Source organism: Corythoichthys intestinalis, chromosome 14, assembly GCF_030265065.1.
Source record: "Corythoichthys intestinalis isolate RoL2023-P3 chromosome 14, ASM3026506v1, whole genome shotgun sequence".
NCBI classification, from domain to species: Eukaryota; Metazoa; Chordata; class Actinopteri; order Syngnathiformes; family Syngnathidae; genus Corythoichthys; species Corythoichthys intestinalis.
Genome location: NC_080408.1, coordinates 5446701 through 5462564, shown reverse-complemented (window position 1 = coordinate 5462564; position 15864 = coordinate 5446701). Strand labels below are relative to the sequence as shown.

At 41.5% G+C, this 15864-nt stretch overlaps 1 protein-coding gene across 1 annotated transcript in view; it reads left to right on the top strand.

The window, feature by feature from the left end:
* Window positions 1–12954, top strand: part of LOC130929698 (potassium/sodium hyperpolarization-activated cyclic nucleotide-gated channel 2-like) — a 101718-nt gene extending 88764 nt beyond the window's left edge. Inside the window, exons 5-8 of the mRNA XM_057857095.1 lie at window positions 1143–1289; window positions 1350–1590; window positions 1662–1826; window positions 9131–12954. Of these exons, the coding sequence (XP_057713078.1) occupies window positions 1143–1289; window positions 1350–1590; window positions 1662–1826; window positions 9131–10062 (1485 nt within the window). The 3' untranslated portion in view covers window positions 10063–12954. The remainder of the gene's footprint in view (window positions 1–1142; window positions 1290–1349; window positions 1591–1661; window positions 1827–9130) is intronic.
* The last annotated feature ends 2910 nt before the right edge of the window (window positions 12955–15864 follow it).

Sequence of the window (15864 nt, the reverse complement as noted above, 5' to 3'; positions counted from 1 at the left end):
CCCTATGGTCTGCCTAATTTCAAATGGCTGAATCCAACTGCTCCCTGTTCAGACCAACGTATGCTGAGTTTTTGTTTGAGCTCATGTTTTTTAATGCATTTTTTAAATGCAATATAATGCAAAAACAGCCCCAAAGCGTGATGTTTCCACACCCATGCTTCACAGTGGGTATGGTGCTCTTCGGATGCAGTTCAGTATTCTTTCTCCTCCAAACACGAGAACCTGTGTTTCTACCAAAAAGTTCTATTTTGGTTTCATCTGACCATAACAGACTCTCCCAGTCCTCTTCTGGATCATCCAAATGCTCTCTAGCGGACCGCAGAAGGGCCTGGACGTGTACTGTCTTCAGCAGGGGGACACGTCTGGCAGTGCAGGATTTGAGTCCCTGGCAGCGCATTGTGTTACTGATAGTAGCCTTTGTTACTGTGGTCCCAGCTCTCTGTAGGTCATTCACTAGGTCCCCTGTGTGGTTCTGGGATTTTTGCTCACCGTTCTTGTTATCATTTTGACGCCACGGGGTGAGATCTTGCATGGAGCCCCAGATCAAGGGAGATTATCAGTGGTCTTGTATGTCTTCCATTTTCTAATAATTGCTCCCACAGTTGATTTCTTTACACCAAGCGTTTTACCTATTGCAGATTCAGTCTTCCCAGCCTGGTGCAGGTCTACAATTTTGTCTCTGGTGTCCTTCGACAGCTCTTTGGTCTTGGCCATAGTGGAGTTTGGAGTGTGACTGACTGAGATTGTGGACAGGTGTCTTTTATACCGATAATGAGTTAAAACATGTGCCATTAATACAGGTAACGAGTGGAGCCTCGTTAGACCTCGTAAGAAGAAGTTAGACCTCTTTAACAGCCAGAAATCTTGCTTGTTTGTAGGTGACCAAATACTTATATTCCACTCTAATTTGGAAATAATTTCTTTAAAAATCAAACAATGTAATTTTCTGTTTTTTTTTTCCACATTCTGTCTCGCATGGTTGAGGTTTACCCATTTTGACAATTACAGGCCTCTCGAATCTTTTCAAGTTGGAGAACTTGCACAATTGGTGGTTGACTAAATACTTATTTGCCCCACTGTATTGCCCTACCCCTAATGACTTTTCAAAATAATGACTTCACCCAATTTATTCCCTCCTACAGTACAAACAAGTGGAGCAATACATGTCCTTCCACAAACTGCCTGCCGATTTCCGTCAGAAGATCCACGACTATTACGAGCACAGATACCAAGGCAAGATGTTTGACGAGGAGAGCATTCTGGGAGAACTCAGCGAGCCGCTTCGAGAGGTGAGATACGCGCAATTTTGTGTCCGTGTCATTATTGAATGCTCCTTCTTCCACCTTCAGGAAATTGTCAACTTCAATTGTCGCAAGCTAGTGGCGTCCATGCCCCTGTTCGCTAACGCGGAGCCAAACTTTGTCACGGCCATGTTGACCAAACTGCACTTTGAAGTATTTCAGCCACATGATTACATTATACGGGAGGGCACCATTGGGAAGAAAATGTACTTCATCCAGCACGGAGTGTGCAGCGTCATCACCAAAGGCACGCTAGCAATGAAACTCTCTGATGGCTCGTATTTTGGAGGTAATGACGCAAGCTTTTTTTCCTTGCGGTTGAAAAGCTGTTTTTTAACAACTGCGTCACTACTGTTCCAGAGATCTGTCTGTTGACCAGGGGCCGACGGACAGCCAGCGTCCGAGCAGAGACGTATTGTCGACTCTACTCTTTGTCTGTGGACCACTTCAATGAGGTGCTGGAAGAATATCCCATGATGAGACGAGCCTTTGAGACGGTGGCTATCGACCGTCTGGATCGCATTGGTAAGAGGGGAACGCATGTGCGGATATACAGTGGTGTGAAAAAGTATCTGAACCTTTTGGAATTTCTCACATTTCTACATAAAATCACCATCAAATGTGCTGAGCTGATCTTTGTCAAAATCACACAGATGTTAAAACAGTGTCTGCTTTACAGTTGTGGTCAAAAGTTTACATACACTTGTGAAGAACATAATGTCATGGCTCTCTTGAGTTTCCAGTTATTTCTACAGTTCTGATTTTTCTCCGATAGAGTGATTGGAACAGATACTTCTTTGTCACAAAAAACATTCATGAAGTTTGGTTCTTTTATGACTTTATTATGGGTTAACAGAAAAAAGTGATCAAATCTGCTGGGTCAAAAATATACATACATGGATCTGAAAAAGCGAATCATTGACTTGAACAAGTCAGGAAAGTCACTTGGAGCCATTTCAAAGCAGCTGCAGGTCCCAAGAGCAACAGTGCAAACAATTGTTTGTAAGTATAAAGTGCATGGCACTGTTTTGTCACTGCCACGATCAGGAAGAAAACGCAAACTATCACCTGCTGCTGAGAGAAAATTGGTCAGGAGGGTGAAGATTCAACCGAGAATCACCAAAAAGCAGATCTGCCAAGAATTAGAAGCTGCTGGAACACAGGTGTCAGTGTCCACAGTCAAGCGTGTTTTGCATCTTCATGGACTGAGAGGCTGCCGTGCAAGAAGGAAGCCCTTGCTCCAAACGCGGCACCTTAAAGTGCCTGTGACACGAAAAAGCATGTTTATTTCATAATACACGCGGTATTTTATGCCCCTGAATGATATGGACCGCTTGGATGTGTGTGGAAGCGATCGCTATATTTATTTAGTTTTTTGAATCCCGCGCCATGAAAATGAGTGACTTCCGGCTTCGGTCTTGCATTGAGGAGGAGGGCGCTGTGACGTGTACGGTAGAAGACGTTCTCTTCACTATACAGTGTACTGTTGTGTATGAGGACGAAGGATTCAGCTGATTTTGCGGATTAATACTTTTATTTTTTGCATCACGCCAGCCAAACGGCTGCAGAAAAATCATTCTGTATGCGGGAGAGGCGTATGCGCCTTTTTGGAGTTTCAAAAGGTTCCCATTCACCGTGGATATTTACTGTGGGACCATTGGACTTACAAGGAAGTGAGTAAACATCTTGTTTTGTATTATGTCAAATACGAATACAGTGATTACAAAGTAAACACTATAAAATTCCTTTAAATAAAGGACTACTTACGTATGATCATTGATAGGCATGTAAAAAGCTATCCTCATGCTCATTAGCAGTTAGCTGTTAGCGTGTTAGCTACACAACAACTCCAGCCACCCTCCTCCAGGGAACGAACTGTAAATTGCTCTCCGCCGGGCGGTTTGCCGATCCGCAAAGAAACTCGACAACCGGGTCGTCATGTCAAATAATCCAGGCTAGTTATGTGTGATTTTCCACTTCGAAGACTTTGAAACATCCCTCGGTTCGGGTTAGCATGTCGGCTAGCTGTCACTCCTTCTGGTCTGTTTACATTCTCCGAAGCCGGGGAAGGGAAATTACATATGTCCGATTTAGGTGTCATAAAATATCGTTCGGCAGGTGTGACAGTAAAGGTGAAGTCGACTGTTTTGACCATTATGGAGTAATTTTGCCATTTCGTCTTGAATAAATGGATTTTTATTATTTTATATTCCATTTAGCACAAGATTGTTATTTGTCATGACCATGCCATTTATTTAGCAATTGGGGAAAGTACTTGGGTAAAAAAAATATCCTGTAAAAATATTGAAGTAAAGAGACGGAAACAATGACATTTTGCCGCTCTCTTCGTCGCGTTTTCCTCATTGTGAATAGTTCCCCCTCGACGGGCTGACTGGTCCTTCTCAAGCCATTTATATAGCTATTGGGGAAAAATACTTGGATAAAAAGAATATCCTGTAAAAATATTGGGAGTAGAGAGACTGAAACAATGACATTTTGCAGCTCTCTTCGTCGCGTTTTCCTCGTTCTGAACAATTCCCCCTCAATGGGCTGAATAGTAAAACCGATGAGCCTAGTCTACCGCTGACGTCATCCACCTGTTGGGGACGCTAAAGCCCTATAATGGTAGGCGTGGCTAACCGGCAGATTAAAAGACTAATTTCTCGTCATCTGCGCTTTGCTAAATTGTTGTATATAGTCGAATCGTCTCAAAATATCATTCTAATTCACATAATAATGCCATTTAAGACTTTTTTTCTGGCGTCATATGCTCTTTAAGGCTCGACTGAAATTTGCTGCTGATCACATAGACAAAGATAAGGCCTTCTGGAGGAAAGTTCTGTGGTCAGACGAAACAAAAATCGAGCTGTTTGGCCACAATGCCCATAAATATGTTTGGAGGAGAAAAGGTGAGGCCTTTAATCCCAAGTACACCATGCCTACCGTCAAGCACGGTGGTGGTAGTATTATGCTGTGGGGCTGTTTTGCTACCAATGGAACTGGTGCTTTACAGAGAGTAAATGGGATAATGAAAAAGAAGGATTACCTTCAAATTCTTCAAGATAACCTAACGTCATCAGCCCAAAGATTGGGTCTTGGGCGCAGTTGGGTGTTCCAACAGGACAATGACCCCAAACACACATTAAAAGTGGTAATGGAATGGCTAAATCAGGCTAGAATTAAGGTTTTTGAATGGCCTTCCCAAAGTCCTGACTTAAACCCCATTGAGAACTTGTGGACAATGCTGAAGAAACAAGTCCATGTCAGAAAGCCATCAAATTTAACTGACCTGCACCAATTCTGTCAAGAGGAGTGGTCAAAGATTCAACCAGAAGCTTGCCAGAAGCTTGTGGATGGCTACCAAAAGCGCCTAATTGAAGTGAAAATGGCCAAGAGACATGTTACCAAATATTAGCGCTGCTGTATGTATATTTTTGACCCAGCAGATTTGATCACTATTTTTCTGTTCACCCATAATAAAGTCATAAAAGAACCAAACTTCATGAATGTTTTTTTGTGACAAAGAAGTATCTGTTCCAATCACTCTATCAGAGAAAAATCAGAGTTGTAGAGATAACTGGAAACTCAAGAGAGCCATGACATTATGTTCTTCACAAGTGTATGTAAACTTTTGACCACAACTGTAACTAAAACCACCCAAACATTGATAGGCTTTTGTCAGGGAAGTCCAAGTTTGAACTCCAAGACAAGTATCGACTCAATAGCTCAAATGAGAAATGAATCAACATAGCCAAGGATTGCCTGCTTCGAAGATATATATCAAGGGGACAATGGCATGATCCAGCCAGGAGCTGTGAACACGCAGGAGTACAATGAGAATACAAAGTCAATGGTCTTTATGCTTGTTGAAAGGGCGCTGCTTACGATTAAACAATACCTACGAAAAAGAAAGTGAACCTTAAGTATCAACTCTGGTGGTTTTCCACAGAAAACATAATGAGTTATGACCTTGGGAACTTAGTCGTAGCTGGTACGAGAGGGAGTAAAATCAGATAAGGCAGTCCACAGAAACTCTTTGTATTATGTTCAAAGAAATAGGTAGACCACACGAACATGAATAGATACAGTCACAGCACAAATGAATATATTATCACAGCACTTATGTTTTTAATGAGCATGAATAAAATATTCTTTCACAGTTTTCATATATAATAAGTAAGCCCTCTGCCAAAGGAGATTTAAAGTGCAATTGAAACCAATTTTTACCAAACAATTTAAGTCAGGTGTGTGCCCAATCACTGATGAGTGGTTTTAAGCTGCCCTGCCCACTATAAAACACACACCTGGTAAGAATTGTCTTGATGAGAAGCATTATCTGATGTGGATCATGGCTCGGTCAAAAGAGCTGTCTGAAGACCTGCGATCAAGGATTGTTTATTTTTGTAAAGCTGGGAAAGGATACAAAACCATCTCTAAAAGTCTGGATATTCATCAATCCACAGTCAGAGAAGTTGTCTACAAATGGAGAGAGTTTGGCACTGTTGCTTCTCTCCCAAGGAGTGGCCGTCCACCAAAGATGATGCCAAGAGTTCAGCGCAGAATACTCAGAGAAGTAAAAAAGAACCATAGAGTGTCTGCTAAAGACTTACAGAAATCACTGGACAGCCCAATATCTCTGTGCACATATCAACTGTATGTAAAACTATGGCCAAGAATGGTGTTCATGGGAGGACTCCACAGAGGAAGCCACTGCTGTCTAAAAAAATACATTGTTGCTCGTTTAATGTTCGCAAAAAAACACTCCACAGAAGTTTTGGCAAAATATTTCGTGCACTGATGAAACCAAAGTTGAATTGTTTGGGAGTAACAGACAATGTCATGTGTGGAGGAAAAACGGAACAGCTCACCAACATCAACACCTTATCCCCACCGTGAAGCATGGTGGAGGTAGCAGCGTGATTTGGGGCTGTTTTCCTGCCGCAGGGCCTGGACAACTTGCAATCATTAATGGAAGAATTACTTCAAAAGTTTTGCAGGAAAACCTGAGGCGATCGGTCGGACAGTTGAAACCAAAAAGACGATGGATGCTGCAACAAGACAATGATCTAAAAGACGGAAGTAAATCAACTTCAGAATGGTTTCAGGAGAACAAAATACACGCCAAGTTGAACTCCAGACTTGAACCCCAATAAGATGCTGCGGCATGAACTAAAGACAGCAATTCATGCCAGACATCCCAGGAATCTGACTGAACTACAGCAGTTTTGTAGAGAAGAATGGGCCAAGATTAGTCTTGATCGATGTGCCAGACTGATCTGCAGCTACAGGAAGCGTCTGGTTGAAGTTAAGCCTGCCAAAGGGGGGCACAAAATATAAAATGTGATGGTTCACTTACTTATTTTTCCCCCCTTCTGTCATTGTTTGCAAGTTATCCTCATTAAAATATGAAAACCTATAAATGTTTAGGTGGTTTTAGTTAAAGCAGACACTGTTTTCTCATCTGTGTGATTTTGACAAAGATCAGATCACATTTGATGGTGATTTTATGCAGAAATGTGAGAAATTCCAAAAAGTTCAGATACTTTTTCATACCACTGTACTTGTGTCACCTGTGGTAATTACCACGTCATTAAGTAAGGGGTAGCGTAACTTTACATTTAAAGGGAATTACATGAGTTTTGATTGGTACCGCATGAAGTTGACTGTATTCATGCCCACAATGGCGCAAGTCGCACTTTTTAAAATACGCCTGCTCGTCTGAAAAACACCAAGCACAGTAGTGCAGTGTGACGGTCACATCAATAAAGGTGTTCTTCTAAGCCTCTAATATGAACTAGATCAACAGTCAGTTTTTGTTTGACATTATTGCGGGTTGTTATTAACAAAGCGTCGCAAAAGTGGACATTTTTTCAGAAATGGTCATGAGAGAAGGACAGAGTCAAAGAGACGAGCATGGTGATGTCACCACTAATCGGTGTTCTCGTGATTAAATGACACATTAATGAGACGTACAAATAGGAGCGGTCAAAGTGCTAAAGAAGCAAATGACTCGTGTCAGTTGGCTTCATCTTGCATTTCCGGACTACTTTGGGTGACCATTGGAAGCCTATTCAAGCGTTAAATGAAATGCTCTGTGAAACAATAATTTGAAACAAAAAACAAGGCTCATTTGTTTTGTTTTTGCCAATGTTGAACACTGCTTATGCTTGTTTGTATGCTGTGCTAAGGGCTAACTACCTGCAAACACAACTATTATAGATTTTATAGATAACAGATTTTATTGACGGACTCCAGGTTCAAATTACAATTGCTTGTTAGCATTCTGTGCTAATGGCATACTTAATTCATTAACAGACTCAAGGTCCAAATTTCAATTGCTTGTTAGAATGCTGTGCTAATGGCTAACTAACTGCAAAAATGACTGTTATAGATTTTATTAATAGACTCTAGGTCCAAATTACAATCGATTTTTAGCATGCTGTGCTAATGGCTAACCGTCTGCCAACGCGGCTGTTATAGATAGATAGATAGATAGATTTTATTGACAGACTCCCGGTCCAAATTACAATTGCTTGCTCGCATGCTATGATAATGGCTAACTTCCTGCAAACACAACTGTTAAGATTTTATTAAGACTCAAGCTCCAAATTACAATTGCTTGTTAGCAAGCTGTGCTAATGGCTAGCTACAGAACCTGCAAAGACTACTGATACAGATTGATTTTATTAACAGACTCAAGGTCCAAATTACAATTGCTTTTTAGCATGCTGTGCTAATGGCTAACTACATTTATCCACAGACTCAAGGTCCAATTTTTAATTGCTTGTTAGCATGCTGTGCTAATGGCTAACTACATTTACTAACAGGCTCAAGATCCAAATTACAATTGCCTTTTAGCATGCTGTGCTAACAAGGTCCAAATTATAATTGCCTGTTAGCATGCTGTGGTAATTATTGGCTCCTTTTATTTACAGACACAAGTTCCAAATTACAATTGCGTGTTAGCATGCTGTGCTAATGGTTAGCCACTTTTGTTAACAGACTCAAGCTCCAAATTACAATTGTTTTTTTAGCATGCTGTGCTAATGGCTAACTCCATTGATTAACAGGCTCAAGATCCAAATTACAATTGCTCTTTAGCATACTGTACTAATGGCTAACTACCCCATATACATGACTGCCATAGATAGATTTTATTAACAGACTCAAAGTCCAAATTGTTAGCATGGTGTGCTAATTGCTAGCTACTTTTATTTACAGACACAAGTTCCAAATTACGATCGCCTGTTAGCATGCGTTGCTAATGGCTAACTCCATTTATTAACACTCGAGGTCTAATTATCAATTGGTTGTTAGCATGTTATGCTAATGGCTATCTACATTTATTAACAGACTCAAGATCCAAATTACAAAGGCTTGTTCGCATGCTGTGCTAATGGCTTACTACCTGCAAAAATGACTGTTACAGATAGATTTTGTTAACAGACTCCAGGTCCAAATTACAATTGCTTATTAGCATGCTGTGCTAATGGCTAACTACCTGCAAAAAAACCTGTTATAGATTTTATTAACAGACCCAAGTTCCAAATTGCTATTGCTTTGTAGCATGCTGTGCTAATGACTAGCTACTTTTATTACCAGACTTAAGGTCCAAATTACAATTGCTTGTTAGCATGCTGTACTAATGGCTAACTATCTGCAAACACGACTTCATCAGTGACTTACGATGTCACAAATGGACAAAGATAAACCCCAGTGCAAAATCTTCTGACAAATCCATATTCTTAAAGACTCCAATCACTGCTGCAGTAAGAGAATAGAACGCTAAATACTATACAAATATTACACCTGGTTTCCTCTCCTTTTAGGTAAAAAGAATTCCATCCTGATGCACAAAGTGCAGCACGATCTCAACTCCGGTGTCTTCAACAACCGCGAGAACGAGATGATCCAGGAGATCGTCAAGTACGACCGCGAGATGGTGAAGCTGGTGGACCTTCAGAGGCCGCGGGCTATGTCCATGACGCCCTCCATCGGTGGCATTTTCGCTCCCCCTGGCCAATCGAATACAGGTTCCGCTATCGCTACCCTTCAGCAGGCCGTGGCCATGAGCTTCTGCCCTCAAATGGGGAATCCCCTAGTAGGTCCGGGGACTTTACAGTCTCCGCGTATGGTGCGAAGATTCCAGGTGATGCAGAACTTACAAAGCCCGGTCTCTGTGTCTCCTCTTCAGTCGCTACCCCCTCAGACATTCGGAGGGGCGTTCGGATCCGCTATTTCCAGCCCGCCCGTCCAAAGCCCCTTAGCAGCTTCAGGTCGGACTTTCCAGTACATGGCCAGCGTGGGCCCCTCGGGGTCGCAGTTATCCTTAGTACAGCACCACGTACCCAGTCCCACACAGACCCAGCAGAGGCCCGCCTCACATAAGAGTACCCACTCCCTTCACACAGGGAGCTTGAGCCAGGATACCCGCGCGTTGTCCGCGTCCCAGCCTTCGCTCCCCCAAGAGGGAGTTCCGCAAGCCGCATCTGCGGTCCCCAGCCCTCCTCCCTCGACCCGCACTTCCAACACGTCCATCGGACCCCCGCACCCCGGACCCTCTGGGGCGGGGAGATCAGCCGGCGCTCAACAGAGGGTTGCCTTTGCCTCCACGCCTCCTCCCAGTGGACCCGCTGCAACGGGGGCGGTCGCGGGAACCGCTGCATCAGGACCTCCGGACTCTGGCGTTCCCAAGAAAGATTCAATTGTCAGCCTTCCAGAGCTAGACTCTGCCAGATCCCGGCTGTCTTCCAACTTGTGACCGTGGTCCATATCAGGAAAGAGGCCTTTTTTTGTAGGTGAATCCGTTCCGGTTCAGACCTGCCGATCCCAATGACCAATTGGCTGTTGCTGGCACCGCCAGTGGATATGTCAGGCCCGGGAAGGAGACACGTGGAATCGAGAAGAAGTCTATACAACGAATCTAGTGTCGAACTGGTTTAGTCTACTATGCCAGCACCTTTTCTTCTTAGTATCACCCCTTAAGGCTGATTTATGCTTCCGCATAGCGGTGACGGCAGACCTGATTCACGACCCTACGCCGTTGCCTAACGTGAACCTCCAAAAAATCCTCACCGAAAGACTGCGATCTGTCCGCTCAGAACGTTGTTTCCGCACAACCACACTGCCGTTTTCAAACATTCGCAAACGTCTTCTGCGTCGCATATGCTTCAACGTTTGCATCAACAACATTTTTTGTTCAATATTGATTAGCTGCAGCTGCAAATACACACGTTCCCTCCGGAACGTAGAAAAACTAAAGGAATTCGACAAGAGTCCCCCAAAACCATACAAAGACAACGCCACACCCCTCTAGTGGCATGGCAGTGAATTACAGAGCAACGCGCTCCGTTGACGCAGAACTTTGAATGTGCAATGATGGCGTAGGGCAGGGATCTCCAAACCAGTCCTCGAGGGCCGCTGTGGGTCCTGGTTTTTGTTCATACCGATCAAGCACAGACCTTTTAACCAATGAGGTTTCTACTAAAACAAGCAGCACCTGAATGCAATCAACTGATTACACTTATATAACACCAGATTGGTGAAAAGATGTTGTCCTTTTTTGTTGGAGTGAAATCCTGCACCCACTGCGGCCATATGTGGAATAGTTTGGAGACCACTGGCGTAGGGTCTACCAGGGGCGTCACGAGGTTTTTAGAACGGGGGTGGGGCTTAGCCCCCAGGAGTTACACAGGATGTAAGTGAACGTAGCATACAAGCACAAAACCTAACAAACAGCTAACAGACTGATAATTTATATACTAAATACATATATTTAATCATATAGGCTACTGCCATGACTTTCGCCCACAACACAGTAAGTTCCCAAATATTTGTAAGTCGCACTGATTACACTTTGGACACATATGTAACAAAAATTCTGTAATTTCAAACACTGAAAAATACTACTATCGTAATTTTCGGACTATCAGGCGCACCTGACTATAAGCCGCCACCCACCAAATCTTAAACAAAAATGGCATTTGCTTATAGACAAGCAGCACTGGACTATAAACCGCAGCTGTTCTCACTGAATTATGGGATATTTAGACGGAAAGATATTAACCGGTAACACTTTATGTGACAGCTGCATCATAAAACTGGTCATAGGACCAAATGAACCACCATGAAGCTTTGAACCAATTGGATGCGAAGCTTCATTGCTTCAAGAAGCTTCACTGCTCCCTTGGGGGAGACAGTCAACATCCTGCTGTCAACACTGTTATCGTCCAACATGCCTCCTAACATGCATTGCAGCTCTGGAGAATCAATCTTAAGAATCAAAATTCATGTTCTGTGCTAATTATTTCTTCACTTACTGTTCCAGTTGTTTCATTAATTACTAGTGATGGTATTTGGTAACGCTATGTTGGACAGTGGCATGTAATTGGCATAATTATGACATGACACTATCATGGGCATTAATGAATGCTTATGACGGTTGTCATTTAGTGTCATCCGGCAAATTATGTCGCTAACTCCATTTATGTCTAGTTCGGCTCTTATACATCCATTCAAAAGTGAAATTATTTGCCGGATGACACAAAATGTCATGCTATAAGTAGGGTTGTTCTGATCATGTTTATTTGCTCCCGATCCGATCCCGATCGTTTTAGTTTGAGTATCTGCCGATCCCGATATTTCCCGATCCGATTGCTTTTTTTTGCTCCCGATTCAATTCCAATCATTCCCGATAATTTTTCCCGATCATATACATTTTGGCAATGCATTAAGAAAAAAATGAATAAAACTCGGACGAATATATACATTCAACCTACAGTACATAAGTACTGTATTTGTTTATTATGATAATAAATCCTCAAGATGGCATTTACATTATTAACATTCTTTCTGTGAGAGGGATCCACGGATAGAAAGACTTGTGACTTTGTAAATTGTGACTAAATATTGCCATCTAGTGTATTTGTTGAGCTTTCAGTAAATGATACTGAAGGCCATGCCCAATGCATGATGGGAAGTGGAACCATGACAAGTGAAACCACGACTGTGCGTAGTGCTACCACTTCATATATCTTCTCTGCGATGGGATACAACTTAAGGTGTTAAGAAAAAGATCAATTGCTACCTTGCTTTCCCACATTGTTTCCCATGATATTTCTAATCGTAGGGAGAGGGATTGTAAGGCTTTAGCCAATTACAATAAGGCTCCAAAGGCTGCCAAAATTCACTCTACTCATTTTGCGCTGCCGTTGAGCTCTCTATATAGGCAAAACGGCACCATTACAGATGGAGCACGACAATGCGTGAACGGGTCGTACAGCGCATGCATTAATAGCGTTAAATATTTTAACGTGATACATTCATTCATTTTCCATTTTTAAAAAAAATTAATTACCGCCGTTATTGGGATAAATTTGATAACCCTACCTTAAGCCTAAACTAAAGACCTGGATAAGTGTAACATATTATGTCTGTAACGTTAAATACAATTGGAAAACGATTTAATTAAAAAATATATATATATTTAAAAAAAAAACATGGCCGATATTTTTTTTGCCGATTCCGATACTTTGAAAATGACGTGATCGGACCCGCCGATCGATCGGGACATCTCTAGTTATAAGCTTTCATTAATGCTCATGGCAGTGTCATGTCATAGCCATGATAGTCTTATGACAGTCTTATGGCGCCACTTTCATATAAAGTGTTAACAAATACCATAAGAAGCAATTATTGAAACAACTAGAACAGTAACTGAAGAAATAATTAGCACAAAACATGAATTTTGATTGTAGTTCACATCTGTAATGCTGCAATGCATGCTAGGAGGCATGTTGGGCGACAACAGACAACAGTGTTGACAGCAGGTGGCAGCAAAGGTTGACTGTCTCCCTTAAGGGAGCAGTGATGGCCAAATGAAGCTTCTTGAAGCAAATAAGCTTCGCAGCCATTTAGTTCAAAGCTTTTTGAGGTTCATTTGGTCTTATGACAGTTTTATAATGAGGCTGTCAAATAAAGTGTTACTGGTTAATATCACTGTTGTCGTCCAACATTCCTCCAAGCCTGCATTGCAGCTCTACAGATGTAAATAATAATCAAAATTCATGTTCTGAGCTAATTATTTCTTCAGTTACTGTTACAGTTGTTTCATTAATTACTAGTTATGGTATTTGGTAACACTATGTTGGACAGTGGCGCCTTAAGACAGTCATAATTATGACATGACACTATCATGGGCATTAATGAATGCTTATGACGGTTGTCATTTAGTGCCATCCTCTTTTACATCCATTCAAAAGTGAAATTATTTGCTGGATGACACAAAATGACATGTTATAAGCATTCATTAATGCTCATGGCAGTGTCACATCATAGTCATGATTGTCTTATGACAGTCTTATGGCGTCACTGTCATATGAAGTGTTAACAAATACCATAAGAAGCAATTATTGAAACAACTAGAACAGTAACTGAAGAAATAATTAGCACAAAACATGAATTTTGATTGTAGTTCACATCTGTAGCGCTGCAATGCATGCTAGGAGGCATGTTGGAAAACAACAGTGTTGACAGCAGGTGGCAGTAGAGGTTGACTGTCTCCCTTAAGGGAGCAGTGATGGCCAAATGAAGCTTCTTGAAGCAAATTTGTCGGGTCAAATAGAGTATTACCAACTAGCATAACTAGCAATTAATGAAACAACTGGAACAGTAACTGAAGAAATAATTAGCATATAACATGAATTTTGATTGTTATTTACATCTGTAGCGCTGCAATGCATGCTAGGAGGCAAATGATCTCACTTTTGAAAGAATGTAAAAGATCCGAGATGGACATAAATAGAGTTAGTGACATAATTTTCCGGATAACATCGAATCACATCTGTCATAACTATTCAGTAATGCTCATGATAGTGTCATGTCATAATTATGACGGTCTTATGACAGTCTTATGACGCCGCTGTCAAATAAAGTGTTACCGATTAACTCAAATAAATCAACAAATAAGCCGCACTGGACTGTAAGGCGCAGGATGCAAAATAAGGGGGAAAAAGTCTGAAAATTCGAGTAATTGCTTGAATTTAAGTAATATCTGAGTCAGGCTAATTTGCCTTACACACACAAAAACATATCCAAACATTATACATACGTACATACAGTACAGGCCAAAGGTTTGGACACACCTCATTCAATGCAACACAAATAAAGGTCCACTGATGACAATATACAGTACGTAAATGAGCTCAGCTGAGAAACACAGCTGATGCTCCAGAAGGACGTCACCCCAAAGATGGTGGTAAAAAGAGTGCACATTTAACTCTACTAGGACCTTCACAATGCATTTCTGACTAACTAGCCAGCAGCAGCTAAGTAGCAGCTTTATTTTATAGCTAGGATGTAACTTTGGACCGCAAAACAACACAGGTAAAACGTGTGCATAGATTATCTGTAGCGTCTGAGCATTTGGTTTATTTATTACATGGGGACTTTCTGCTGTTAGCTGGAGCTAACAAACTGTTACTAACAGCAGTGATAAATACCGTAATTTTCGGACTATAAGGCGTACCTGACTATAAGCCGCCACCCACCAAATTTGACATGAATATGGCATTTATTCATAAATAAGCTGCGCTGTCCTCACTGTATTATGGGATATTTACACCAAAAGACATTAAGCGGTAACACTGTATTTGACAGTGGCATCAAAAGACTGTCATAAAAGCAAACGAACCACCATGAAGCTTTGAACAATTGGCTGCAAAGCTTCATTGCTTCAAGAAGCTTCATTTGGCCATCACTGCTACCTTAGGGGAGACAGTCAACCTCCTGCTGTCAACACTGTTATTATCCAACATGCCTCCTAGCATGCATTGCAGCGTTACAGATGTAAATAACAATCAAAATGCATGTTATGTGCTGATTATTTCTTCAGTTACTGTTCCAGTTGTTTCATTAATTGCTAGTTATGGTATTTGGTAACACTTTATTTGACAAAGGCGCCATAAATCCGTCATAATTATGACATGACACGGTCATGAGCATTAATGAATGCTTATAACAGATGTCATTAGTGTCATCCGGCAAATTATCTCACTTTTGAATGGATGTAAAAGATCCGAGGTGGACATACATGGAGTTAGTGACATAATTTGCCTGATAACACTGAATAACATCTGTCAGAAGCATTCAGTAAAATGTCCATGATAGTGTCGTGTCATAATTATGGCAGTCTTATGATGCTGTCAAATAATGAGTTACTTATTAACCCAAATAAACAAATAAGCCGCACGTAATTTAAAAAACTAGTGCTCCAGGTTTGACAAATATAGTATTACACAGTACAGATCATCTCTGCGCAAGTTTTATCTTTGCTGTTTTTGCGGTCAAAAGTTAAAAAATAACGCTGCTACTTAGCTGCTGCTAGCTAGTTAGTCTGAAATGCATTGTGAAGGTCCTAGTAGAGTTCCAGTAATTTTCGGACTATCAGGCTCACCTGACTATAAGCCGCACCCACCAAATTTCAGATGAAAACTGTATTTTTTCATCGATAAGCCGCATTGGACTATAAGCCACGGCTGTCCTCACCGTATCATGGGGATATTAA